The 27,979-nt window shown below is 55.9% G+C and overlaps 1 protein-coding gene across 1 annotated transcript; it reads right to left on the minus strand.

Annotated features, from left to right (window-relative positions):
• Window positions 1–703: 703 nt before the first annotated feature.
• Window positions 704–27,940, minus strand: ATP1A4 (ATPase Na+/K+ transporting subunit alpha 4). The gene is made up of 22 exons (XM_032591769.1): window positions 27,788–27,940; window positions 26,978–27,037; window positions 25,050–25,253; window positions 24,414–24,527; window positions 22,809–22,943; window positions 22,408–22,525; window positions 18,418–18,686; window positions 16,458–16,656; window positions 16,111–16,220; window positions 15,812–15,946; window positions 12,432–12,621; window positions 12,122–12,294; window positions 9,085–9,224; window positions 8,614–8,764; window positions 8,172–8,340; window positions 7,784–7,938; window positions 7,508–7,631; window positions 6,134–6,279; window positions 3,785–3,915; window positions 3,576–3,677; window positions 1,005–1,096; window positions 704–732 (listed from the first exon to the last, which is right to left on the minus strand). Exons 1-22 carry the CDS (start codon window positions 27,938–27,940, stop codon window positions 704–706), a joined length of 3,099 nt encoding a protein of 1,032 aa, XP_032447660.1.
• Between the last annotated feature and the right edge of the window lie 39 nt (window positions 27,941–27,979).

The following is a 27,979-nucleotide window of genomic DNA, read 5'->3' on the forward strand; positions in this document are numbered from 1 at the left end:
GGCCCGACAGCGGGGCGCGGAGGGCGGACCGGCGGCCCCGTCCCCAGAGGAAGGCATTCACCACTCGCCCTGTGACACTTCTCAGGTCCTGTCTGGACCTCAGGCTCTTCATTGACTTCATAAGGTCTTTTCTAGCGCTAAAGCTCCATGAGGAGTCCAACCGCCAGCCGGGACGTGGCGCCTGCGGCCCCCTCTCTAGGCGGTGGCTCCGCACTTTCTCCCTCGCCTGCACCCGTGTCTCTGATCCTGCTTGACTTGTCCTGGCCTTGTTTTCCTCCACATCTTCAGCCTCGAAGTTGGGGGCTAGCCCTCGAGGGGCAGGGATGCTTGAGTCCGACCCCCGCCCCGCCTCCACTTGGTCCCCGAAAGACCGTCCTGCGGGGCTCCCGTGGAGATCTAGGGGGGCGGTGGCACGATAACCCCCTGTCTCCAGAAACCAGACAGACGCATCCGGCCGGGTGAGGGCCATTGCAAACATTTACTCTCTAGACTGGCAACTGATTCAACAGGACAGTGCCTTCCGCTGGGCTTCCCGTCCACCCGCCCGGTCTCCTAGCCCCAGTGCCCTCAGCGCGGCCCCAGGCTCGCCTGTCCCTAGCGTCTCTGCTCCACTCGCCCCCCTCTCCCATGTGCCGAGCTCGTCACCCCAAACCCCCACCCGGCCCTGGGACATCCGTCACGTGAAGCTCTTCCTGTGCCGAGTTCAGTAATAGGTCTCTCTCTCCAGCCAGCCTGTGGAAGAGAGGACACCGGAGTGAACTGGGGACGGGGGAGGGGAGGTCTGGGGGGGCGGGGCGTGAGGCACGAGGGGGGCCGAGGACAAGGTGGGAGGCACCGTGGACAGGAAGGGGCAGAGCGGGAAGGCCAGGACCACGGGGCCTGTCTGGCAACACAAACCCGGGGGCAGCGGGGTGGGGGGGCAAGGGGCCCGCGGCACCAGGGCAGGAGGGGAGAGCCAGTGCGGAGGCCGGTGACTGCTGAGAGCAGGGCGCAGGGAGCCTCACCGCCAGGATGACGACGGATGATGAGCCTTCGGATTTCATCGTAGATAAAGATAAGAGCACTGTAGGGAGTGGCGCAGAGCCACCAGGCTGTCCTGTAGGGAGTAAGAGTTGGTCAGTGGGGCAGCAAGGGACGGGCCAGAGGAAGCAGGTGCAGAGGACAGCGCACAGAACCGTGTGACCCGTGTGGTGTGCAGGGTTGAGCCCTACCTTTCAGGAGGCCCGAGCCTGGTGGGGGAGGGAGGAGACAGAAACACAAGCAGCCACTGATAACAGAACGCGACAAATGCCGCGTTAGCGGCACACGCGGTGTTCCTGGCTTCTGTGGAGTCGCTCAGGACGACCTCTGTTGCCCTGCAGGTAGTCGGGGCCTTGCGCCCACGCAGGGGAGGTTGTCTGAGTAGGACGCGTCTACCTGAGTCTAGACGTGTGGGGGCATTTCACCAAGGGATGGATATACGTGTCCATACGGCAAACACGCGGAAAGTTCTTCTGCCGGTTGACCCTCTTCTGTAACTAGAGGCCGGGGACAGAGACTCTGGGGAGGAGTCAAATCAGAACCACGTCTGTTCCCTTGGGTGACAGACAGGCAGGTGGCCTCGACCAGTGCCGTCTGATAGAAATACACCACGAGCCACCCGTGAGAGCTCGCGTTTTCCAGTAGCCACACGAAAATAAGTAAAAAGAAACGGGGGCAAGTAATCCTAACAGTGCGTTTTATTTCACCCAGTGTGTCCGAAGTATCATCATTTCCACGTGGAACCAACGTGAACGTTATTAAGGGGATGGTTTACACTCTTCCTTTTGTCCTAAGCCTTCGAGGTCCAGGGGGCACTTCACAATGACAGCGCATCGCATGTCGGACCCTCGATTTTCAAAGGGCTGCGGAAAACGTAGCCCAACCCAAACAGGAAAGGTGTATTGAGTAGAATAATCTCTGACGGCACTTCAGCTTTTAACTCTACGTCAGCTAGATACAATGGCGGATTCCGTTTATCGGTCTCTCACTAGCCATGTCTCAGGAGCCTGAGAACGAGGGACGGAAGCAGGGCGGCTGCCATATTGGCCAGCCATATTGGCCTTGGCTGCGGGCTCACTGCACACGCGCACACGCGGTCCCACACACACCGCCACCCAGTCACTCAACAGCAACTGCCGTGCGTCCGCTCTGTGTCCGCGCGGGTCCCGGGGGAATAAAAGCGATGCCAGGATGGCCTTTGATCTCCAGGAGCTCAGGTGATCAAGGGGAAAGAAGGTAGAAAGACACCCAACATGAATACAGTGTTAGGGGATGTGTTGTATGGCCGGGGAGGGTACAGGATGTTTGGGATCACGGTTAATGCTCAACCGGGACTTGCGTGTTGACGTTAATGGCAACAATAATAGAACCACTGCCAACAAAGCTCCCGCCACGACCCAAGGAGCCGCGCTTGGTGCATAATATTCTTTCCTTGTGTCATTCTCACAATACTCTGCCAGGTGTGCATGACCAAGACTCTGCAGGGAAAGCTGAGCCTCAGACTGGTTATATACCGTCCAGCACAACACACAGTGGAGTCGGAATTCGAAACAGGGCTCGTCAGTATCCAAGGGCAATGCCAACGTCTCTTATTAAGCATTCATTGAGCACCTATAGCCCGCAAAGCGTTGTGTGAAACACTGCAAGGGACGGAAAGATGAGCAAAGTGTGTGAATTCGTGGCAGATGAGCTGGACGAACACGCCCGAGACCATCGCAGAGGCGGGCAGGGCGATGAGAGTGGGGTGGTATGGCACGTTTGCTTTTTTTCCCTGTAAAAGTCGCGATAGAACGTCTTCGTAACAAGCGCACGCCGACGTAAAAAAAACAAAATACACCAAGACACAGACGCACGGGCCTGTTTGGAACAAAACGAGGTACCAGCCAGTAACGATTTCAGTACGCCCGCTCACCTCTGCACGTATGCGCTTTGAATGTGTTTGCCTGAGTAGGACAGGATTAGCCATGCCTAGATTGGGCGATTTTTTTTTTTAATTTTTTTTTTTTCCAACGTTTATTTATTTTTGGGACAGAGAGAGACAGAGGATGAACGGGGGAGGGGCAGAGAGAGAGGGAGACACAGAATCGGAAACAGGCTCCAGGCTCTGAGCCATCAGCCCAGAGCCCGACGCGGGGCTCGAACTCACGGACGGCGAGATCGTGACCTGGCTGAAGTCGGACGCTTAACCGACTGCGCCACCCAGGCGCCCCTAGATTGGGCGATTTTTATGCCTACTTCCCCTCTGAGCAATTTGGATCCTGGAACAGCTATACCACACATCACCATAAAAAAAGGTGCCCCTCTGTTGAGTGCCAGTAAGTCTGCTCAATTTGCATGTCTGGACGAGGGTCACTTGACACGGTCCCAGTCCCTCCCTAAATAAGACGCGCTTCTTGGAGCACAGACGATTCTCCTCACGTCACCCAGGACGGCCCCTAGCCAGCCAGGCAGCCCCCAGCTCGGGGCTTCCCTTTCCAACACACCACTTCCTGTCCCAGGCTCTCCCTGTGCCGGGGATCCCCACCCCCCTGGCTTGCGTCCCTTCCCTTACTCACTTGAGTGGGTACATCCGCAGGGCCATGTCCATGCCTGGAGTGTAGGAGAGAAAAACAGCCAGGAATGTCTCCTCCATGAGCCCAAATATTAGGATGTTGTTTCTGGGAAGAAAGGTCGAAGGGTGTGCCGAAGAAAGGGAGGGAGAGGTAGGGGAAGCCAGCGCCCTGCGTGCAGGTGTGAGGCGGTGGGGGCCCGGGGGGGCGCTCACTTCATGCCCTGCTGGAAGATGGAGTTACGGCGGGTCTTGCAGATGATGAGGTCGGCCCACTGCACGACCACGATGCTGACAAAGAAGGCCGTGTGGCACGTGAACTCCACCACCTTCCGCTGCTCGTAGGTCTGGGGGCGGGCAGGGTGCAGAGGGGCACTGTCAGAAGGGGTCCGGGTGCACCTCAGGGCCCCTCCTGCCGTCCTGGACCCCAAGGCTGGGTCAGACCTTCAGCCCCTTCGGCTTTACGCCCTCTTGTCCCAGCCCTCTTGTTCGCGCTGGGTTGTGAGCTAGTTCACAGGCTGTCCTGACCGTCTGAGAACAACTCAAGGGCAAGCACCTGTCCCATTGACCTTCGAGCACCCTCCCGAGCTGAGTTCCGTGAGCGGCACGTGGTGCGGCTCGGGAATCCCCGCATTAGAAGGAGAAGGGTCGTGTGAGGGGAGGCGGACCCCGAGAGCGGCGTCAGAGGAGACGGCTCAGAAAGGAAGGTGGGGCCAGAGGGCATCTGACCACAGACACGGGAATGCCCGAACGGGTGGCACCGGGGAGGAGGCGACCACACATCTCCAGTGGTTCTCTCTCTCGCACTCACACTTCCCGCCTAAGGAACGTAAATCTAGTGGGGAAGATAAACAGGCTGGCCGTGTCAGCCTCATAGTGGTTTATAAGAGAGGTCACTCGGGACCGTGAGAACACGGAAGAAGCGCATCCAAATTAGGCTGGAGGAGAAGCCCATGTTGGAAGACGAAAACGGCATGTTTACAGCGAACTTGTAGAAGGAATCAAGAATTTGAAAACACGTGGGACTGAACGACAGCGGGATGCCACGTGCCGAACCTCAGGGGGTGTGGCCCAAGTGGTACCCGGGGGAAGAGATCGAGACCTGAATGACCAGAAAACATCGGATGGAAACGACCGGAAGTTGATGAGCCAAGCGCTGCGCAGGTAACGCATCCAGCGGGCACGTTTGTGACGCCAGGTCGCATGGCCACGTCTTGCAGGCGGTCATCGACCAACATCCCGGGGCTCTGGGGCCGCTGGCAGATCTTGGCTCTGACTCACTGCCTGACACCGCTCCTGTCCTGGTTTCTGAGGATCCAAATATCTGTGTGGATGATCCTTCCACTGCCACGGTCTCAATGTCCTCCCCCCCCCATCATCTCCTTCTCCAGCGGTGTTTGCCTCCGCTCCCCACCTGGGCCCTTTGCTCCCTCAGGTAGACTCCAGATCCTGTCCTTCCCAACAGCTTGTCTCTCTGTGATTTCAATTTCAAGCATCTCTTCCGCTCTGACCACCACTACGTGAGGCTGCATCTTGGCCGCAGGGAGAAAGTATCAACATATGAAACTAACAAAGGCTGGAGTTGAGGATTGAGGGGATGCTGACCATGATTTGGGGCCTCCTTGGCCCCCGGAGCGATGTTGGTTGCTGGGAACACTGACATCTGATGGCCTCGTGGGGCTGAGCTAGGGGAAGCCGAGTGCGTTCAGTGGGCATCTTTCCAACGACTGGGATTCTAGCACACTATCGGGAAACCTACAATTAGCGCTGGCTTAGAGGCATCATGGTGAAGGAGGAAGGTGTTAGATGAGAGTCAGCGTGGAGCTCCCGCCCGGCTCTTCTAGGGATGTGCTGTGGGACTTGGTGCAAGTCGGGGAATCCTTCCAGACTCTGCTTCCTCACTTACACAGGGATGATAATAGACTATGTGTCCTCCATCAACTTTGTGTCTTCTGTGGTCCTACGATGCTAGCAATAATTGGGGTCACATCTCCTACTGTCTTAGAAATTGGGACAGGAGTTGTTCACAGGTAGGAAAAAAGCACACTCACTAAAATTCTCAAACACCTCGTGTTGGGGTTCGTCCTGGGTTTTAGGGAAGCCTACTACAGAGAGGCATCCTCTGGGTTTAAAAGCTTAGAAAGGTGAGAAAGGGGGAGACAAAGCAAATAGGTTTTCAGACTTGAAATCATATTATTTGAGCTCCCGCAGAAGGAGGGAGAGAACAGAGGGAGAAGAGCCAGCCCTCATTTCTGGGCCAATGATGGCTAGAACCTGGAAGAACAGAAATCAGCCTCCAAAAGTTGATCTGAGGAGGAAGAACTCCAGGACCAAGGAAGCCAAAAGATGCAGGAAGGTAAGGACAGGTGACAGACAGCAGGAACAAATGGAAATGAAGCCATTACGCCAAGTCGTCACTTGAAGGACCTTTGCCGACGTGATCGGAGATTGGGGTCATGTAGGACTGGAGATGAGGCGTCACCTCCGTCTGTCTGGTGCCTCCCTTCTCCACTCTCACTGGCCCACTCTCACTGGTCACTCTCTAGGGCCGACCCCCTGACGCACCCATTGCTGTCCGTAACTGTCCTCCAGGTCATTGAGGAATCTGTTTTCCCAGTTGAGACGGATGCCCAGCAGATCAAGAGGTCTGAAACCATTCTCGGCCAGGATCACGAAGTAGGTGAAGAAGCCAGCCAGAGCCTGGATCATCCCTGTGAATGGCAGAGTCACAGGACAGGGGAACCTGCTTCAGAGAAGCACCTCACAAGGCAGACCATGGAAGGGGTGGTGGCCGGGAGTGGCTCCTAGCTGGGTTGGTGTGTGTCTGAGCCTCTAACGCCGGAGATGCTGGCCGTCAGTGACCCGGTCCCATCATCTCTCTCGGACTTGTGTCCAAGCCCTGACGTTTGTCTTTGGGCTCTAACCCAGAGCCATCTTTGAGTCGTATAATCTTAAAACTGAAAGGACCTTGGAGGGGATTTATTCCCCCTTTCCACCGAGAGCGCGCTGGACTCCTCTTTCTCCGCTTCCTCTCTCGTGCGGGCCCTCATCAGGTCCTGTGCTCCCTTCGAGCCTCTCCTGCCTGCCCCTTGCCTGCCCCTGAGTCAACACCTCCGTCCCCCAAGCCTGGCCCCGGCGGTAGAGGATGTCAGGGTTAGCATACCGGCTGCGGGGCTGCGCACGGAGTCCCTGTGGACGTTGATTCTCACAACAATGATAAACTATTCGTCAGGGGGAAACGGATTCTAACCTCATCCAGGGTCCCACGGGCACTAAGTGGCGAAATCGGGACTCAGACCTAGCAGCTCCTGGGTCTAGCGGCTTCTACGTGTTTCCTCTTCTAGATGTCCCCTGTCCCCAGGCTCTTCCCTGTCCATCCCTCGCCTGCTCCACTGGCAAGTCCAGAGCAAAGACTTGTGACGGCTCTCAAGTGTCCTTCGAGGCTGGCTCCAGGATTCACGCGACCTGTGCCTACAGCCTGATTGTCTACTGCTCCTTTCTCGGGAGTACGCGCTCCCCCAAAGCTGCCGACTCACTCTTCAACTGGCAGACATGTGCGTTTCCCCTCCCCTGACCCCCTCAGCTGACTGTACGCCTGCCGTCTCCTAACAGCGGGTGCGGGCCTTGTTTCCTCCACAGGGTCCCCCTGACTGTCCTCCTGACTCGTGAGCCCCCTGCTCTGTTCTCCTGTCGCGTGTCCCATTCACGTTCGTTGTTTGGCACTTGGAAAGGTGCTCTCGTCTGATGTGCGTGTGTTCCTTCTCAGCTAGACTCTGAAGTCAAGGGCAGATCAGAGCTCAGTGGCTCTGTGTGTTCCCAGGGCCCAGCACGGTCTGTTGTCATGAAAGTATCTCCCTGACTTCCACACGGAGCCGACTCCAAGGCCCGGCAGGTGCAACCGCTCCCCACACCCCCAGCCCCCCATTCCTCTGGCCGCACCAATCTGTCCGTAGGCCATGCCAATGAGACGGTGGTTCACCAGGTTATCAGTCTTTGGATTCCGCGGGGCCCTCTTCATGATGTCACTTTCAGCTGACTCGTAAGCCAAGGAGATGGCCGGGACCTGGAGGGTGGGAGAGACAAAGGACGCAAAGTTCAGGAGGAAACTCACAAGTCACTTGAGCGAGCTCTGTCCCTCACCCTGAACACGGACTTTTCCTGCCCCCAGACCCTCTCCCGGGAGCTCCTCGAGCCGGGTTCCAGGCTGGGCCTCACCATGTCTGTGCCCAGGTCGATGCAGAGGATGGTGATGGTGCCCAGAGGCAGGGGGATGTTGGCGATGATGAAGAGCAGGAAGGGGGTGATCTCGGGGATGTTGCTGGTCAGGGTGTACGCGATGGATTTCTTCAGGTTGTCAAAGATGAGGCGGCCTGTGGGAGGTGGTGAGGGCGTCAGGGAGACGGGAGGGCCCCCTCCCCGACCCAGGCGCTCGAAGCATGGTGGCCCGTGTTCCCCAGAGAGGGGGAGTGTGTGTTGGAGGGGAGCCGAGGCGGCATGCGGGTGCCTGGGGCCCTGCGTCGGCTCTGCGTTGGGGTCCAGAGGCCTGGGAAGCCAGCGCCGGCTTAGCGTCCCCGACGCCACCCCAGCCCGCGTGGCCCCTCACCCTCCTCCACGCCCGTGACGATGGAGGCGAAGTTGTCGTCCAGCAGGATCATGTCGGCGGCCTGCTTCGACACGTCGGAGCCCGAGATGCCCATGGCGATGCCGATGTCAGCCTTCTTCAGCGCGGGGGAGTCGTTCACGCCGTCCCCCGTCACCGCCACGATGGCCCCCTGGGCGAAGCACAGAGGGACCGAACTCACCACTGTGACCCATCGGGACCCGTCCCAAAGCTCACTCTGCTCCCATCATCGCTTGTCTCTAAAGGTCCTCGTGCCCGGCCCTTCCCTCTCCGGCTCCTCCTGAGACGTTAGAACTCTCGGGGGGCCTCAACTGGCGGCCGTCTCAGGGCTCAAGACAGGGTGCTCTCGGGAGTCTCCTCCCGGCCCGAGGAGGTTTGGGGCTGGGCTGGGCGGGGCCCCCCGAGGCGCCCCCGTCGTCCTCACCTGCCTCTGACAGCCCTCCACGATGATGAGTTTCTGTTGCGGGGACGTCCGCGCGAACACGATCTCCGTGTGGTTCCTGAGGATCTCGTCCAGCTGCTCCGACGTCATGTCCTTCAGGTCCGAGCCGTGCACCACGATGGCCTTGGCTTCCCTGAGGGAGCGGGTTCCAGAAGCCGGTTCAGAGGGCTCAGAGCTCGCGTGTCCCCGGCCACCTGCTGTCCCCAGGTGGACACACCGCACCCTTGCCTGCTTCCCGTCTGCCCCTCCCTTTGCTCTGCGTCCTTCTGCAAACTCACTGATGTGGTCGTGTGGCCATTTCCCTATCACGTTTTATTTTGCCGTCAGTAAACCCCATACGTCCTATCTACCTACCGCACGAGGCTTCAAGAACCTTGGTGAGTGGGGATCCGGGTGGGGCAGACCGAGGACGGAGGGAACAAACGGCAGATCTGAGTTCTTTAGGGGTCCCACCTGGGGTCGGTGCTGCTGCAGACGGGGACCTTGAGCTGGGCGGCCACGTTGTCTATTGTTCTAGCGCCTTCAGAGATGATGCCCACCCCTTTGGCTATGGCCTTGGCTGTAATGGGATGATCCCCTGTTACCATAATCACCTGGGTTGGGAAGGGAGGAAAGAGGAGAAGAATCATCTTCAGGGAGTCCTGGATCCTTTGCCTTTCTCCCCACAACCCAATGGATCACCGCCTTTATTCCACAGGGGAGTTAGCAGCTCATCCCCGAGACCTTGCGCTGCCGTGGCTTCGCCCTCTGGGACTGGGTCAGGGCCACCAGACCATAAAACATCGAACCGTTTGGGCTCTAGGTTTCCCAGGAATAAACTGGGAATTTGGGCACATTACTATATTCAGAATTTCATTGAGTTTGCTCCAGAAGCTGGTCGGCTTCTTCGAGCTCAGAAGACAAACACCTACACAGAGAACAAATGGTAACAAAGGAACGTCTGGAAGCATCCGTCTGCCCTAGCAAAATACCATCTAGGCCCAGGTGTGTGCTGATCCTCGCTTTTCCTCTCGCTCCCTCTTCCTTCGCCTCCCCTGGGGTCCAGCCCTTGGCGGGTGCCTGGAACCAGCCCCAGCCCTGTCCCCTTGCTCCCCAGAGCTCTGGCACCTGTGCTCCGAGCTGCCTGGCATTCTGTTCCTTCTGTATGTCAGCACTTAGCCTCCTCCCCATGGGGAGCGCCCACCTCCCCGCGCGCCACCGTGAGCTCTGCAAGGGAGGGCCGTGTCCGTGACCCCTTGTGAAGTTTGGCCCTGGCGCGAAGCCTGGCACACAGCCCTCGTTCCACAAACAGCCATCAGAGAAGGGAGAAAGAATGACCGCGTCCGGGGAACCACGGCTCCTGGCTCCCGGGTGCCCTCCAGGCGCATGATTTTCCAGGCGCCGATGGAAGGAGAAGGCAACTCCGTGGCTATGACGGAACCATGCAGCCTCGACGAGTGGCAAATGTAATGGGGTCCTTGCAGGTTTTTAAATCACATTAGTTCCAAAGGCCTGAGCACAGGGCTCTACCTGGGGAAGTATGGGCCCTGCCGTCATTTCCTTGTAAGAACTTCGCTGCCCTGGGACCGCCATCCGATCCCTGTCAGCCGCCACGTTAACATCGATCCGCTCTGCATCAGCGCCGTTTTGGAATCGGCCCTGAAAGGGTCCACCCTTCGGGGCAACCCCCTGTACGTCTCACATTTTGTCCTCCTCGGAGGATGGCGTCACATGTATGTCTTTCACTTCCCTACAGGGAAAGGGGATGACTCAAAATTTCTCACCAAGTCGGCCAAAGTCCTGGCAGCTTGGGGTCCAGAAGAAGTGATGACGAGAACTGCACATCTGTGCCCGGAACACGGGCTGGCCCGGAAGGCAGCAAGGCCTCAGCCTCCGACTGCTGCAGGCTCGCCTGCTTCAGGCTCTGACGACACCCAGGCTCGGTCAGCCCCTTGTCCCCCCCCCCCCCCCCGTTCGGTCCTCCCTGCCTGCAGGTGCATTTGTGACCCTCTTCTTCTCGCTAAAGGGACCCACAGATCCCCAGATGCATTTCACACCTGCCCCGTGATTCCCCACTCCGACGGCCGCCTCAAAGCTCAGGAAACTCCAATGGGCCCTTCTCCACGTGCCTCCCATCGCATGGTGCGGGAGCTCAGAGAGCCAGAGGGAGGGAGCTTGGGTCGGTGTGGGCATCCTCCGCAGACGTGCTGCAATGAGGCTGTCGCTACAGAGAACTGTCCCACGCAAGCAGTGTGTAGTCACTAGGGAATTCACTCAAAATAGTTCCTACATCCAGCCCTTGGTTCTCAGAAACCAATCCTTGAACTTGGCATGGCCCAGCTGCCCTCTGACAAACTGCCCACAGTCAAAGGTCTAAGATAAAGCCAGCTCTGCAGAGAGCATCTCGTTCTCCCTAAAGACCTCCAGTGCTACCCCCGCCCCACTCCTCCGTCTAACTGCTCTCCCCCCACGTCTGGGATCCGGAATATCAGGTAGGAGCGGGAAAGGTGCCAATCTCTAATCTCCCAGGATGGAGGTGAGTCTTAGAATTTGGCGTGGAAGTGGGGTACAGAACGTCTCAGGACTAGAGAAACTCTGCAGGTCAACCCCGAAGCCCGAGCACCCCCTGGCCAGGGAACAATCCCCACCTCTGGGGGTGCCCGGCGACTGTGCCTCACTCTCCGACCGATTCACTTTGGTGTCCAGCTTTTGTATCCCCGGACGTGTACCTGTTAGCGCGGCTGTTCACCCTGCGTCAGGTCGAGGGCCCAGCTGTCATGACCTCGTTCTCGCCGTCGCCTGCTCCAGCCCCCAGCCCATCCCGGCAGCACATTGACCTGACCCCTTCTAGCACTTTGCTACCTCTACTGTGGCCTGCGGACCGGCATCATCTGGGAGCTTGTCACCAGTGCAGAATCTCAGGGTGACTTAGACCTGCTGAATCAACACCTGCGTTCCAGAAAAAGCCCCAGATGAGTCGCATGCACAACCGTGTCCTAGGACGCCGGTCCTCAAACTGACCTGCCTACGGAAATCTCTATGAATGTTTTTAAAAAGGCAGATGCCTGGGCCCCACCCTGAGAGTTTTCGATGTAATGGGTCTGGGGTATGGCCTAGGCATCAGATTTTTTTTTTTGAAGTTTATTTATTTATTTATTTATATATTTATATTTATTTAAGTAACCTCTATACCCAACGTGGGGCTTGAACTCACAACCCCAAGATCAACGGTCACATGTTCCACCGACTGAGCCCGCCAGGCGCCCCCGGCCATCAGATTTTTAAAGCTCCCCTGATGATTCTCACGGTCAACGCAAGACAGGGTTCTAACGACAGAAGAAACTTCCCGTTTACTACTAGGTCGTCTCTTACGACTAAACATCATGAGCTCGAGGAAACCGAAATCAATTCAGGTAAACCTAGAGGGCGGGGAACCCGTTCCATGCAAAGCTTTCTACCCTTGTGCCGTGTTGTGACGGGTCGGCGGCTCCTGGGACCGTCAGAGGTTTACCTTAATCCCCGCACTGCGACACTTGCCCACGGCGTCGGGCACGGCGGCCCGGGGAGGGTCGATCATGGAGATGAGCCCCACAAAGCAAAGGTCCTCCATGGGGAAATTGATCTCATCCGTGTCAAACTTGAATCCCTTGGAGAAAGCGGTGGGCAGATTCAAGAAACAGAAGCCTGGACAGACAGAGGGAACGGAAGTCCTTCGGCTGCCGACGTCTCCGTCCCGCTCACCCCAGCGCCTTCAGCTCTGCGCCCCCCGAGCCACGACCAGGTGGTGCCAGTCCTCCCGGGCTTCTTCCCCAGCCCCTCACCGAGCACGCGCTCCCCCAGGCCTCCCAGCTCCAGATAGGCGTCCTGGAACTTGCTCTTCGTCTTCTCGTCTATGGGGTACTCCTCTCCGTTCAGAAGGTATGTGGAGCAGAACTGCAGGATCCTCTCGGGGGCCCCCTTCATCATCAGCACGTGGGGCTGGGAGCTCTCCTCCTGCAGGTGGATGGACATCTGGGGGGGAGAAAAGAGTCCCGTTTCACACCCTCCCCCTCCCCACTTCCTCGGTGCCCAAACCCCAGCGCAGCCGCTCCCTCCGGGCAGCTCCGACTCAGGGCCGAGCCCACCCGTCGTCCTTGCCGGGAATCCAGTCTATGACAAATCTGCTATCTTCTCCGCCACCGGAGGCTGAGAGCTGGACCAGGACTCTCACTGTCTCTGCTTCCTCTCTGCCTGGAAAGCAGAAGGTTGAGCTGGGCAGGGGCAGCAGAGTGGACAGGAGAGAAAACGCAGGGTCCGCGGGCCTGGGTCGCAGGGCCGGCAGGAATGCTTTAGGACCTCGGGTCGGTCCATTTAACCTTCCTAAACCTTAGTGTCTCTGATGAAAAGCAAAAGATCCTGTGTTGCCGACTTCATCGGGTTTTTAGGAGAGACCCCACAGTCACGAATGAGCGTGGAACTTTTGACTCCCCTAAAACTTAGCTGCTAATACGGCCTGCTGTTGACCCAGAACCTTACCAATAGCATGAACGGTCGATTGGCGCATATGCTACATGTTACGTGTACGATATACCGTATTCCCACTGAAAAGTGAGCATGAGAAAAGCCAGCGCTGTTACGACGATCACAAGAGAAAACGCACGGACGGTACCGTGCTGTGTTTGTCGAAAACCGGGGGTGTTGAAGTGGACCCCCGCAGTTCACACCTGCTGTTTGAGGGTCAGATTGTTTGTTTTCCTCTTTTTAAGTTTACTTATTTATTTTGGGAGAGAGAGAAAGCACAAGCCGGGGAGGGGCAGGGAGAAGGAGAGACAGAATCCCGAGCAGGATCTGAACCATCGAGGCTGAGCCCGATGTGGGGCTGGAGCTCACAAACCGTGGGGTCGTGACCTGCCCGAACTGACGTCAGGAGTCAGATGCTTAACCGGCTGCGCCACCCAGGCGCCCCCGAGGGTCAGATCATTGGTACAAAGTACTTTGAAAATCACAAAGCATCATCCAGAGGTAGGTCGGTCATTGTCGTGCCCTTGCCCCTCTCCCAGTAGCGTGAGAAGTCCCAGGGGCTAATGGAAATTTGGGGTCGGGGTCAGTGCGGTGTGCTGGGGACAGGGAAGGGCATATTCAAGAGTGACTGAGGAGACCACACTCAGGGAGGAGAGAGAAATTAGATGCATTTCGGTTTTGTGTCTTCTCTTGATCTCTGATCTGGGAGCGGGAACTATGGTGAGGTTCCTCTTACGAGCCAGGAAGTCCCTATTCGTAGCCTGTCTGGTCACAAAAGCAGCACCTGGAAATGAGCAGGTGCAGAGGAGGCCGGATTGCACCGTCCAGAGGAGAAGCGGTGGGAAGCCTGTGTGTGAAATGCCGTTAAAACCATCCCATTAGAGGGGCGCCTGGGTGGCTCAGTGGGTTGAGCGACCGCCTTTGGCTCGGGTCATGATCTCCCGGTTCGTGGGTTCAAGCCCCCCGTCGGGCTTGCTGTCAGCGCCCCGCCCCCCGGCCCTCCTCTGCTTGTGCTCTCTTTCTCTCTCTCAAAAATAAACATTAAAAAAATAAATAAATAAAAATACAACCAACTTATTCAAAGGCCCATCCCATTAGAAACTTTCAAATATTTCTTACCGCTTTCAGTTGTAGTCAAAGTATGCCTAAGCAGTTAAGAGGAAAAAACCTTAGCTTGTCTAAACAGAAAGCTGTAAGCGGTTTAAAAAGCTTGGTTTTCTGAAGGCTTAATACGCATTTGTTCGCTATTTATGGGGATTATCGGAGGTGATGGCGTGACCTACTTAATGAGTTAGCCCGTTGGTCATGGGAAAGTCGCATCTTGATAGAAAATGGCAGATCAGAAGTTGGAAGCAGTCTGGAAATATCAGAACCGAGACGCTCCTTTCCTGTTAGTCCGAGAGCGAGGAAGAGACCACGCCCCGCAAGCGACGAGCGGGCCGAGGACGGCCGCGCTCAGAGCTGGAGTTAGGCCACCACCAGTTAGGGCGTTTGCTCGGCCGGCTGGGCGCACCTGGCATGGGAACCACCGAGGAAGGTTGTGCCGTTCGCACGTGATAGATAGCTCAGGAAAGGCGCTAACCTGGTCGTTTTGGGGGAAGTCGCTATTTCGTGGGACGTCCCAACGAATGTCGTGGGTATATTTGGCTTTTATTTTGACTCGTGCGGCGGAAGGGGCATCCACCTCTTGGCCGTCACAGGCTTTCATCCGGCCCTGCCAGGCACACAACCCTCGTCTGGGTTGTGAGGCCACTAAACGTCAGATAAAAGTGGAAATAAGTTCGCAGTTTGGGCTCAGGAGACCTATCTTGTTACATTGACTGAAAGCCAGCGGAGACACAAAACTCTGGATCTCTTTCTTGACCGCTTACGTGCTCGATGTCAACGTGAGAAGACGGGGAATTGGGTTTTTAAAAACTCCAAACCCCATATAGCTTTTGTTATTATTATTATTCTTATTTTTTTAGTTACAATTTTTTTTTCCACTTTGTGAGGAAAACTTTTAGGATCTGCACTCCCAGTAACTTCCAAATACCGCCCTTGCTGAGTCTGCCTGGTGTCCTCGTGCACAGGCCTGAGACGAAATAGGGCACCACCGGGGAGTGCCTTGCAAACCCAGCCTTATCCCGCGGTGGTAAGCCTGGCGGGAGCCACAGAGATGCCTCCGACAGCTGCACGAGGCTGGACCCCGATTGTCACCCGGCGGCTTTCGCTACCTATGGGACACTTCCGACTTGCTCTTTTCGCAAGCGACTGGGAGACTCCTGCTCTGCGTGGGACCCAGCGCCTTTCCTCTACCTGTTTGTCACTGTCTCTTGCGGTGAGCGTCTCCTTTTTTAAAATTTTTATTTATTTTTATGTTTATATTTTTTGAGAGAGAGAGAGAGAGAGAGAGAGAGAAAGAGCAAGGCGGGGAGGGGCAGAGAGAGAGGGAGAGAGAGAATCCCAAGCAGGCTGTGTGCAGTCAACGCAGAGCCCGACGGGGGGCTCGAACTCACGAACCCCGAGATCACGGCCTGGGCCGAAACCAAGAGTCGGACGCTCAACCGACTGAGCCACGCAGGTGCCCCCAGCCTTCCTCTTAATGAGGATGCTGGTTATCTATCCACTGTCTTCATTCTACTGTTCAGAGATTAGGCAAAGGCATTCTCCAAACGACGAGCCCACCCCCACCGCCATTCTGCCTTCGCGGGTTCTGTACCTGGTACTTGTTGGTGGAATTAAAGGGAATCTCGGCCACCTTGGGGTTTTTCTCTCTCATCTCCTTCACAGAGCTGTACGAATGCTCGATGAACTTGAGGAGGGCCGACTCAGAAGCATCGCCTGTTGTGGCTCGCTGCCGAGACGGGGTGTGTTTGCTAAGCCCGGGGGGTACGGCACAGGGACGGGGGGGGGCGTGATGGGGAAGACCTGGGGGGGAGCACTGAAGAGAGGTGTCTGGGGAGGGCGCGGGGCACGCCCCAGACACCGAGGCATCCCCTCCCCGCGCAGGCCCCGTACCTTGACGACGGGAAGGGTCTCCTGGTTAGCCTTAAAGTCGGCTCGGTTGCAGAGGCCGGCGATTCGGGCCAGGACGAACCAGGTAGCTGAGCCCTTGGCAAACGTTTTCCCTGGGGAGGAAGGGGGGGGGAAGGAGAGGCTCATGAGTAGGGGGCAGGGGGCAGGGCAGTGCAAAGCGGGGACATAGCCCCATCCTGCTCTGTGCCCCGGTGCCTGGCACCTCCGCACCTTTCCTCCGCGCCTCCCTTCTCTGCGCTCGGGGCCCAGCCGTCTTCCCCGCGTCAGATTCCGCAGCCCACTCGCCACCCCCAGCCCCGCACCCTCGGCCCACCGGTGCCACCAGTCACCAGTCTGCTTTTCGCTGGTGTCCGCCTCGTAGATGGTCTCATCGAACCACATGTGGGCGACGGTCATGCGGTTCTGGGTGAGGGTCCCCGTCTTGTCCGAGCAGATGGTGGAGGTGGAGCCCAGCGTCTCCACCGCCTCCAGATTCTTCACCAGGCAGTTCTTGCGCGCCATGCGCTTGGCGGTCAGGGTCAGACACACCTAAGGCCGCGAAGAGGGCAGACGATCAACGCAGACAAGACGTCGGCCACTCACACCACGGTGTGCTTGGGAAATCTGGTAGCTGGTATTGCTATCGTCACTCTTTGTAGCTATTTCCCTTCCGCTCCCACCTAGTCCTTAGGAATCCCATCTGGGGCCGTGGTAAAGGAAATCAGGGAAGGGATTGTGTTCGCGCGTTACGGCAGCGCTTTGGAAAAAGAGAGTCTTCCTCTACCAGGGTGACGTAGAGCATGGCCTGATCCCTGGAATATTCTGCTCCCCCAGGATCCTTTCGTCTTTTCTATTCAGCAGGCCCTGCTCCAAATCGAGTTCAGGCCCCCCCTGTGTCTCTCAAGTCCGGTCTCCCCGGGGACCACGTCGGTAGCTAACGGTTCACTGGGGTATAAGACGCTGTGTGTGCGGGGCGGAGGGCGGGGGGGTTGGACCAATAGTTATAAAAAAAAGAACACGGAGCGAAACATGAAACTGCGAAGGAATATTGCAGACTTGAGAAGTCATTCAAATCCGAGTTTTGTGGACATCAATTATATGGGTCGCAAATTCAATGAAAGTCAGGTATGCGGCAAGGTTGTTTGAAAAACGAATACGTTCTTAGGCCATGGCTACAACAGTACAGAATTCTAATCGTGGGGTTATGATCTATTCACATCTCATCACTGGTCCTGGGGTTTTGTGCTAACCAACCACACCCTGGGTTATTATTCTCATTTCTACTTTTTTTTTTAATTTTTTTTTCAACGTTTATTTATTTTTGGGACAGAGTGAGACAGAGCATGAACGGGGGAGGGGCAGAGAGAGAGGGAGACACAGAATCGGAAACAGGCTCCAGGCTCCGAGCGGTCAGCCCAGAGCCCGACGCCGGGCTCGAACTCCCGGACCGCGAGATCGTGACCTGGCTGAAGTCGGACGCTCAACCGACTGCGCCACCCAGGCGCCCCTCTCATTTCTACTTTAAGAAGGATATCGGTAAACTAGGGCATACCCCAAACGGGTGACCAGCAAGCCGGGGGCCTGAAGGCCGTGTGACGTGAAGGACGGCAAAGGGTAAAGGGATTATTTTTTATCTCCCGCCGGAGATTTTGAGGAGGACACGATGGGTACCATCAGTCGAAAGCATAGTTTGTAGAAGGGAGAGAGAATTGACTTGTTTTGTGTGTCTTCAGATGGGAAAACTGGGACCAAACAGGAAAACCTGTTTCTGCTCAACACAGTGAAATCCAGCTACAGCAACCTAGTGATGAAATGAGCAGAGAGCGGATGGGGCGGGCTTCCCAGGACCAGAAATCATCCTCAGCATCTCCCACGGATTGAACACCGGATATTCAGCATCGGCTGAAAGGCTGGATTTCTATGGGCTCGGAAGCCCTTTCTGGTAAGATTCTATATTCCAAGTCAATCTTCCTCTAGAAAACCCGATGATTCCCTTGAGGCCTGGCGAGGTTCAGTGATTTGGCCGAGTTCACCCACCGGTACACCCAGGACTGGAACTCATGCCGACGACTGAGAATCTAATGCTCTCTGCACCGCAACTCACGGAGAAAACAGAGAAGGCGCCAGAAAATGCGGGTGGGGGAAGTCAGTGCCTTTGGGGAGCAAAGCGGGTCGTGACAGTACACACATCAGGGGTAGCCTGCCCTCGAGAGGTTCAACAGCAAGAGAGATTTCTTGTGTTTTCTAGTGGTTTCCACCCCTGGGGTGGTTTGTCTGTGTAGACGGCCACCCTCCACCTTGGCTACTCACAGTGACGGTGGCCAGCAGCCCCTCGGGCACATTGGCCACAATGATGCCGATGAGAAAAATGACAGCCTCCAGCCAGCCGTAGCCCAAGCTGAGCGAGAGCCCGAAGAAAGAGACGCCAAGGAAGACGGCCACCGCCGTGATCAGATGGATGAAGTGTTCGATCTCCACAGCGATGGGGGTCTTGCCCATCTCCAGGCCTGACGTCAGGGAGGCGATGCGGCCCATCACTGTGGAGTCTCCCGTTGCTATCACAACGCCCCGGGCTGTTCCTGCAGAGGAACAGGGAAGTCTGAGGTGGGAAAGTGGCCGCCCTTGGTTCCTGCAAGGACACAGCTGTCAGGAGCAAGGTGGACACTCAAGAGCCTCCTGGAGGCCGTCGTGTTGTATTCTCCTCACATTTAGTTGACACAAGCAAAGGGTCTCCTCGCCCGAAAAATCTCTGATTTCACAGTCCTCCCATTTCATTGCCTTATTGCCTTCCCCGTCAAGAGGGTCTTTGTTGGGGCACCTGGGTGGCTCAGTCGGTTGAGCGTCCGACTTCGGCTCAGGTCATGATCTCACGGCTCGTGGGTTCGAGCCCCGTGTCAGGCTCTGGGCTGACGGCTCGGAGCCTGGAACCTGCTTTGGATTCTGTGTCCCCCTCTCTCTCTGCCCCTAACCCACTCGCATTCTGTCTCTGTCTCTCTCAAAAATAAACAAACATTAAAAATAAAAGGTCTTTGTTACACTGATTCTGAGTATCTTCTATTGCCTGTCTGTTTCTTATTTTTCCCTCAGCGGCTGCAAAGTTTCTAGATCCCCAGGAATGGTGGCCGCCCTTCTGCTAGACCCTACCTTCCAACATCGGCCTCTCCCCTGAACTAGTGGGTCCTCCGTCGGTGGCATTTTGCCCCCAGGAGCTGGTGGGCAAGGTCTGGAGGCACCTTGGCTGTCACATCTGGGGTGGGAGAGGTCGCTGCGCGAGGGCGTGGATGCTGCCACATCCTGCAATTGACGGGAGAGCCCCTCTGTCCCCCTACGACGAAGAATTATCCTGCCCCAGTGGCCCCAGTGGGGAGTTCAAGAAAAGGCTCCGCTGAGCCCCTCCCTGCTCTGCTGGCTGGAGCCAGCCTGACCCCTGCTGGGGAGGAGCCGTCATAACAGCCGGGCTTCTGGGCTTTCGCTCCGCGGACCCTGCCCCGGCCTCAGAAGGGGGACCTGGACGTCACGCTTGGCTCCACACCCGTGGGATGCGGGCCCCTCACCCGCGTGGCTCGAAATGAGGGGCCCGTTCTTGGCTCAAAACGGTTTCTTCCTGCTTTACCAGAATGGCTGGAATCCCTGCCACTACAGTCACCAAATCACCCAGAAAGAGCTGCGTATTCTAGAAACAGCACCTGTTTTCTAACCAGCAGGGCTCCGGCCGGAAGTTCAGTTTTGCAGCGTGGTCGCTGCCCGGCCCGAGAGTTAGCTCCTTACCCTCTCTGAGACCCAGGTGTGCTCAGCCTGAAAGTGGGCCGAGAGCGTCTACAAAGCGGCGAGGATGAGAGGTGACGAAACAGCTTGGAACGGAATCGGGCACATAGGACACACCCAGATACTCGCTTCTGTCTTTTCTTCATCTGGACGAATTTGGCCTTAAGAAGGACCGACAGAAACTCATACGCGTGACTCAGGAGGGGTGGCTCGACTCTGACGGCTCCCGCCAACACCGTGGCTCAGAGCGGCTGGTCCATTTCCAAGGTCCCCTTCAGCTGAGTGGGCCTGAGAGCAGGGTCCCACCCTGAGGGCGGCGGGCGGGGCCGGGGTGCCGGGGAAGACTGGCTGCGTCCAGGGCTTTCTGCACACGGGCTCCACACGGGCGGGAGTAGGTGGCGTTCACTGAGCCTTGTCAAAGCAGACACTCAGATGACTGAGGGGGACCGAGAGGGCTTTGTGTTTGAGGGCAGGGTAGCTTGGTGCTACCTACATCTATTTTGTGCCAGGGTTTGGTCTGATTCGCCTGTTGCACGCCTTCCCTCGTGGGTTTGTCCATCCGCAGAGGCGGGATTTAGTACCGAATCTCACGTGTCTGGAGACAGGATGGGTTGATGCGAAGCTGGGGAAGGTTGAGCCCACGGGCAAGCCTCCTGTATCCCAGGCCAGACTGACCCCTCCGGACCCTGCACGTCGCCAGGGAGACAGCTCGGGCCCCGTGGAGATGCGTGAGAACCCAGAGTCAGACGTCCGTACCTGCAGCCCCGTCAGGGCCGTGGCCATGAACGTCGGGAGGTGAGGATCTGGGATCAAGGTTGAAGGTAGGCTACTAGTTTGCAAACCGCGTGGACATCCCTCAGCTGCACAGTCAAGAGCTCCTGGGGCCTAGCTTCACCCTCTCGGCCACATCTTGGGTCCCCGTGGTCTCCTCCGTGCCGGCCGGGACTTTGTTTCCTGGGTGGGATGCCACCACCCACTTGCTCCCTCATCTGAGGCATACGCTTTGCTGATGAAAAGCCCCACTTTGGGAAGACAAATCTGAGCAAAAGCTTTTCCTGAATTTTAATAATCGAAATCCAGTGTTTTCGGAGGAAGCTTGCTCGCCTGGCTCTTTCTGTCCGATCAAAATTTAAAAATGGTTCAATGTCGATTTTATTTTCTGCTGGGATTCTTAGTTATTTCGTTTTATAATTACTCTCATCTGTTATAGTATTTTCTCTTTTTAAATTTAAATTAAATTAAATTAAAAATATTTGTTTTAAGTTTATTTAAGAGAGACAGAGACGGCGTGAGTAGGGTAGGGGCAGAGAGAGAGAGGGAGACAGAGAATCCCAAGCAGGCTCCACACTGTCAGCGCAGAGTCCGATGCGGGCTTCGAACTCACGAAACTGTGAGATCATGACCTCAGCCGAAATCGAAATCAAGAGTCGGATGCTTAACTTTCTGAGCCACCCAGGCGCCCCTCATTTTATTTTATTATTTTATTTAATTCATTTTGCTTTATCTTATCTTATCTTAGTTGGCTCCATGCCCCTTGTGGGACTTGAACTCACAACCCAAAGATTAAGAGCTGCATGTTCCACTGACTGAGCCAGCCAGATGCCCCCAAAGTATTTTTGCATTAAACAATTTCATTAACAGAGAGATCAGTAGGCGGCTTTGTCCCAGAGAAGGGTCTACGGAAAGAGCATGGGCTTTGGGAGACAGACCTGCAGGAAAATCCTTGATTTTCCTCTTTCCTATCGACTTGTGCTCTTGGAGACTGCATTTAACTTCTCTGAGCTTCTCATGTGTAAAAAAGCGATAGTATCCGTCGTGCAGTGTTGTGAGCGTCAGAGACATCTGTAGTGCTTGGCGCGTCCAAGGCATTCAATTAAAAAATAGCTATTTCTTGGATACCCAAACATTTGTTGTTAAGCACTAATAGTGGCTTTTGTGTGTGTTCCAGAGGGTGTTGCAGGCCTCCCTGAGGGGGAAGGTTGACATAATGATATTGAGTCCATTGTCACCACCCTTGGCCAGAGCTGCCTGCACAAGGGTGTCTTAGATTCTAGGAGCAGAGCCAACGTGTTGAGTGACACCGTTGGTAACTCAGATCTCCGATGCTGATACCTTTCTGGAATAGTGAGAAGTTAGCGCTCAACTCCCGAGAAGACTGACCTGGCGGGGCTCAACAGTTTTCTGTCCTTCTGTGCTATTTTCAGCTGAGAGAGCACAGTCTATTCAGCAGCCACAATAGAACTAGCTGACGACTGCAGGGCACTTCCAACGTGTTAGGCTTCGTGCTAAACATTTTCTGTGCATTGAATCCACATAAACATCCACGGGATAGCGACTCTTCGTATCATCGTGGTGCAAAACGGGGAGACGATGGCTTTGACCTTTCCCCAAGGTCGTGCAGCTCATGAGCGATGGAGAGCCTCACCCGTTTACTGGCTCTTACCTACCCTACTGCCTTTAGAAGATAGAGGGTTCTTGGAATCTTTATTTCAATCTCTGCTTTCGAATCTAGGCCACTGATGACGTCATGCTCACCTTCCACGCAGTTGGTGGAGAAGAAGCAGATGTTACGAGTCTCCAGAGGGTTCTCGTGGCTGAAGTCAGGGGAGCGGGACTGGGGCTCTGACTCTCCAGTCAAGGAGGAGTTGTCCACCTGGGATGGGAGGGAGGATGGGTCGTAAAGTGAGCATGGGAAGAAAGATCCCTTTGTAAAGATGACACATCTTTATCCGCCACCGACGCCATCATTGTTGGCTTGCAGAGAGAAACAAATTCACACCCCAGCACCTATTGTCTCCAACCTCAAATTTGCACCTGTAACTTCTCGAGGTTCTGAATGGTAAGATCGTGCTTTCTTTAACCGAATCCAGGCCAGTACCTAAGGTCACCCTAAGACCATGCTGGGCTCCCTCCCTTGGCTTCCCTCACCCCCTCACCTTACATCCTTGTGCAGAGATGAGCCGGAGGTCCGCAGGGACTCGGTCTCCGGCCTTCACCTCCACCAAGTCTCCTACCACCACGTTCTCTACGTTGATCTGTATCTTCTCTCCATCTCGAATCACCAAAGCTTGCTGTGGGAAGGTAGTGCTGGGTCATTTCCAGAACTTTCTGCTTCCCTCATCCTGCTTCTGGCCTATAACCTCTTGTTCCTGGGCTCCTTCCTTCTGACTCCCTTTCTTACACTGTCACTCACCACATCACGCTTGAAGGTCTCTTTGGCAGATTCCAAATTCTTACCATCCTTGTCCTTTGCGACGTGACTTTGATGACCCTGTCTCTAAGAGATGGGGTCTGTCTCTCCATGCCTACACTTAGGCTTGGCTATACCACTGGCTTCGGCTCCTGAGACATTAGACACATAATGCAAAGCAGAGGCTTAAAAAAGTGCTTGCACGTGGGCGCTTGCCCTTTTGTCACCGGGAACCCCTCTGCCACCATATTGAACAAGCCCGAGCTCGCCTCCTGGAGGAAGAGAGGTCAAAGGAGAAAGGCCCCGGCTGTCACAGCCATCTCAGTCATCCCCAGACATGGGGATGAGGTCATCTGAGACCATCCAGCCCTGCTCGGCTCAGCCCAGATCAGAACAGCCCCGCCACAGAAGTGTGGGAAACGCTATGTTTGTTGTTTTGAGCCACTAAGTTTGGGGTGACCAGTTAGGCAGCAAAAGCGAACGGATGGTCTCCACACTCCTGCTTCATTTTACCAAAACATTGTTCCCCGAAGTCTTACCCCGAGGGAGGAATTAATTCACGGTGACACCAAAGGGGAAAAATCTCCTGGGCTAGGACACCAGAACATGATGGTGCTGTCGGGAAATTCGCGCCTGTTCCTTTCCGAGTTTCCATCTCTGTGCCTAGAAACCTCTTTCTGCTGTCGTGTTATTTCCAGATGCTGACAAATCATTTTTTTAATATGAAAATTACCTAAACTTTCAGGAAAGTGTCAAGCATAAAAATGGTACTAAGAATACCAGTACAACTTTTACCCAGATTCACTGTTAACCTTTTACCCCACTCGCTCTGTCCTTCGGTCACCGTGTCTACCGACGTGTGGATGCGAGCACTTCTTTTCCGGAACCGTCTGAGGGTACGTGACGTACGTCGTGGTCTTCTATCCTGCACCTTTCAGTGTGCACGGCTCAAGAATGAGTATGTTAAAGAACCACGATACAGCTAGCCGTGTTGTTAACTTTCGCTTTGACACGAGACTTCAGTCTGCTGTTCGTAGACCCAGTACGTCAGTCCCCTATTTGTTGGGACCCAGTACGTCAGCCGCATTATTTGCCCCTTCGCCACAGGACTTGGTCTCGTCCAGGTATTGCATTCAGTTGTCGTGTCTCTTTAGCCCCCTGGAACCTTGAACGTTCCCACGGCTGGCCTTTGTCTGGCCTTTGTCTTTCAGGTCATTGAGGAATCCAGCCTCTCCAACTTCCTTCGCACCTCCCTCACGCGTCGCAGCATGTAACGTTCCGGGGACTTAAAAACTGCCCGTTTGGGCACATTCTATGCCTCCCTCACCTGATCCTCCCACACCGATCCTACCTGAGGCACCATGTTCTTGAAAGACTCCATGATCTTGGAGCTCTTGGCCTCCTGGTAGTAGGAGAAGCAGCCGGTGACGATGACCACGAAGGACAGTACGATGCCCAGGTACAGCTGGGGGCGGGGATACACAGGGCTCATCAGTAGCCCTTTTTTCTCCTCTTCAGATCAGAAAATCAGCTCGCCAGGGTAATGGCCGGGGAGGGGCTGAGGAAGAATCTGGGGCAGGGTGTCTCAGTCGGAGCCCTGAGCTACCGTGAAGGCCCGCAGGATACAGCAGAACCCCAGGATGCTTGGGCTATGCTTGGGCTGGGGGGGCAGGTAAGGGAGGGAGACCAGGAGGAAGGAGGTGAAGAGATCAAAATTCTGGCAAAAGAGAACGGGGCCGCAGAGTGCTTTGATGATGAGGCAGGAGGATAATCAAAGGAGAGCAAGTTTCGGGGTGAAACCATGCCTCTCAGGCAGCTGCATCAGTAGCTTTCTAGATAAAAGCCTAAGGACCAAGGGCTCCCTCAGAAAGTCCTGGGAGTACCGGGGGTTTGGGCCAGAGGCCTTCGAGAGGGCAAGGGTGCGGAGCAGGAGAGTATCAGAGCTAAGCAGAGACCGGGCTGGCCGGTGGCAGTGGAACAGACTCACATTATCTCTGGAAAGATCCTCCTTGAAATGCATCTGGATGCCATAGGCCACGAAGCAGAGAATGGCACCCATCCACAGTAAGATGGAGAAGCCACCGAAGAGTTGTTTACAGAACTTGACCCATTCCGAAACGGTGGGGGGCGGCGTAAGCACGTTGGGTCCATCTCGGTTCAAGATTTCCTGTGCCTTTTTGGGGCTCAGGCCCTGTGTGGAGAGGAAAGAGGGAAGAATGGAGGGCCGCGAACAGAGAAGCAGGCTCAGGCAAGGCTCAGATGTGCCATTTATAGCCCCAGGATGCCTTTAGAGGGTCTAGAGACCGGGGAAGCTCCCTGAAGACCACCCTGGAATTTCTTCCCAGGTAAGGTGGGATTTTAAAATTTGCATGATAGAAGGGATAACCTTTAGCGTGTTTAAAGCATCCCAGGGTTTTAAACTTTATTTTGAGAGAGACCGAGATGGCGTGAAGGGGAGGGGCAGAGAAAAGGGGAAAGAGAGAATTCCCAGCAGGCTCCTTGCTGTCAGCGCAGAGCCTGACGCGGGGCTCGAACTCAGGAAACCGGAGATCATGACCTGAGCCGAAAACGAGAGTCTGATGCTTCAACGCCTGAGCCGCCCAGGCCTTCCCATCAGCACGTTTACACTGGGAGGATTTTTAGCTGACTGGTCGGTTCACAAAAAATTTGAATTTGTATCTTGGGCTGGCACTGTGTCAGGACTCCCGCAGGAGTCAGAAGGGTCCCTCCCCTACGGTACCCCGTCTCCAGCGGGAGGCAACTATCAACTGTTCGTGACATAACGAGCAAGGCTAACGCAGTGACCAGCTACGACACCTTATGTCGATAACCTTGGGACATTCATTCATGTTTCGGCTCTTTAACTTAGAGATGGGGGGAAAGAGAGCAAACGCAGGAAAGAACAGATTCTCGCTGGAGGCTGGGCGTGAGTTCCTGTGCCTTTTCCTCTAAATGAAAACAATAGTAGAACCCACCAGAGGATTAAAACACAAACGCTCCTTCATCCCCACCGGCCACTCCCCAACTTCCCCGGAAAAACATACAACTCGAATGAAAACAGGACAAGTCTCCTGCACACCTCCCGGGTTACCAGATGAGACCCACCCTTTCCGTGAAGACGTTCTAGAACGAAGAAGGGCTTCTATTTTGAGGGCTTTTAGGTTTTTATTTGTGGTCCTTGTATGAGTGGTGACAGCAGCAGGGGCAGTGATGGTAACCACATATACGGTTTTCCTGTTAAACGATTAGTTCTCAAAGGGTGGTCTGGGGGCCAGGAGGGTCCCGAGACCCTTTCGGGGGGGTCGAACGCTGTTCACGATAATGCTAAATCGTGGTTCACCTTTTTCGCTCCTGTTCTCGAGTGTATGGTAGAATTTCCCAGAGGCTACATGACATGTGTCACAACAGATTTAATGCTGAAAGCACATGGGAATCCCGCCGTCTCCGGTTAGAAAGCCAGACATTAAGGAGGTTCGCAAAAATGTAAAACGCTGCTTGTTTGGGAAACCAGTTTGTCGTAAAACGATTGTACTAATATAGAGTGGATTGACCCCTGTTTTTAAACGAATTGGGAAGTGTCTCTTAATTTTCCCCGTTTTAACTTTGAATATGATAACCATCAACAGATATAACTCACGCGAGCAAAAGCTCTTTGGGGCCTTGACAGTTTGTAGGAGCGTGGAGGGGCCCTGGGACCCAGGCTGGAGAAGTGCTGCCCTACCCCATTCTCCCTCCTCTCATCTGCCCCTGAACTCCTTGGGGCCTCGCCATACTCTGCTCGCCCCGCCCTGGAACTCAGAGGCGGAGGGGTAAGAACATCGACCTGGAAGTTAGGGCCCTGAATCCCAGCTCCACTGCCCTGTCCGGGGCGGGGGTGGGGGGGTGGGGGCTCCCTCAGCGGCTTCCTTTGCTCACCTTCGTCAGGTCCACGGAGTACTTGGTGCTCAGCTCTTCCAGGGTTAATTTGTGATCGTCCTGAAGGGACAGTGGAGTCACTGGGGACAGGTGGTGACCTGGGTCATTTCCAGGGGAGGGGGAGAGGCACTTGAGGAAGACGGGTGGTCCTGGCCTGCTGGGAAGTGCTCTTAGGGCAGGAAGTTGATAGGCTGAGGGCTGAGGGCTGGGGGCTAGAGGCTGGGGCCTGGGGGCTGGGGGCTGGGGGCTGGGGGCTGGGACCTGGGGGCTGAGGGCTGAGGACTGAAGGCTGGGGCTTGGGGGTTGAGGGCTGAGGCTGGGGGCTGAGAGCTGTGGGGCTGAGGGCTGAGGGCTGGGAGCTGGGGGGCTGTGGGGCTGGGGCTTGGGGGCTGAGGGCTGGGACCTGGGGGCTGAGAGCTGTGGGGCTGGGGGCTGAGGGCTGGGGGCTGAGGGCTGGGGGCTGAGGGCTGGGACCTGGGGGCTGAGGGCTGAGGACTATGGGGCTGGGGCTTGGGGGCTGAGGGCTGGGGGCTGAGGGCTGAGATCTGAGGGCTGGGGGCTGAGGGCTGGGGGGCTGGGGACTGAGATATGGGGGCTGAGGTCTAGGGGCTGAGGTCTGGGGGCTGAGGGCGGGGGGCTGAGATCTGGGGGCTGAGGGCTGAGGACTATGGGACTAGGGCTTGGGGGCCGAGGGCCGAGATCTGAGGGCTGGGTGCTGGGGGCTGAGGGCTGGGGGGCTGGGGACTGAGATATGGGGGCTGAGGTCTGGGAGCTGAGGGCGGGGGACTGCGGGAGGGCTGGGGCTGTCACCATGACCACTTCCTTCTTCAGTTCCTCCATGTCTGCCTTCATTGTTTTCCTCTTCATTTTTCTTCTCTTCCCCGATTTATGCCTCCTTTTATGTCTTGGTCTTAGGATCTGCTCGTGAGGGATCACGGTCCCCCTTTTCCTCTGGCGCCCCATAGTCCTCCCTGGATACGGTCGACCCAGCTCAACTGGTGA

The sequence above is a fragment of the Lynx canadensis genome, chromosome F1 (genome assembly GCF_007474595.2).
Source record: "Lynx canadensis isolate LIC74 chromosome F1, mLynCan4.pri.v2, whole genome shotgun sequence".
In the NCBI taxonomy this organism is placed as follows: Eukaryota; Metazoa; Chordata; class Mammalia; order Carnivora; family Felidae; genus Lynx; species Lynx canadensis.

Bases quoted from the DNA above. Each gene is read 5' to 3' on its own strand.
- ATP1A4 (XM_032591769.1), bottom strand. From the start codon at position 27,940: ATGGGGCGCCAGAGGAAAAGGGGGACCGTGATCCCTCACGAGCAGATC. The intron at 22,944-24,413 runs GTAGGATCGGTG...ACCTTCCCACAG, and splicing joins TCAAGAACATGGTGCCTCAG to CAAGCTTTGGTGATTCGAGA. The intron at 12,295-12,431 runs GTGAGGGGCTGG...CTGTCTGTCCAG, and splicing joins CCTGGGGGAGCGCGTGCTCG to GCTTCTGTTTCTTGAATCTG.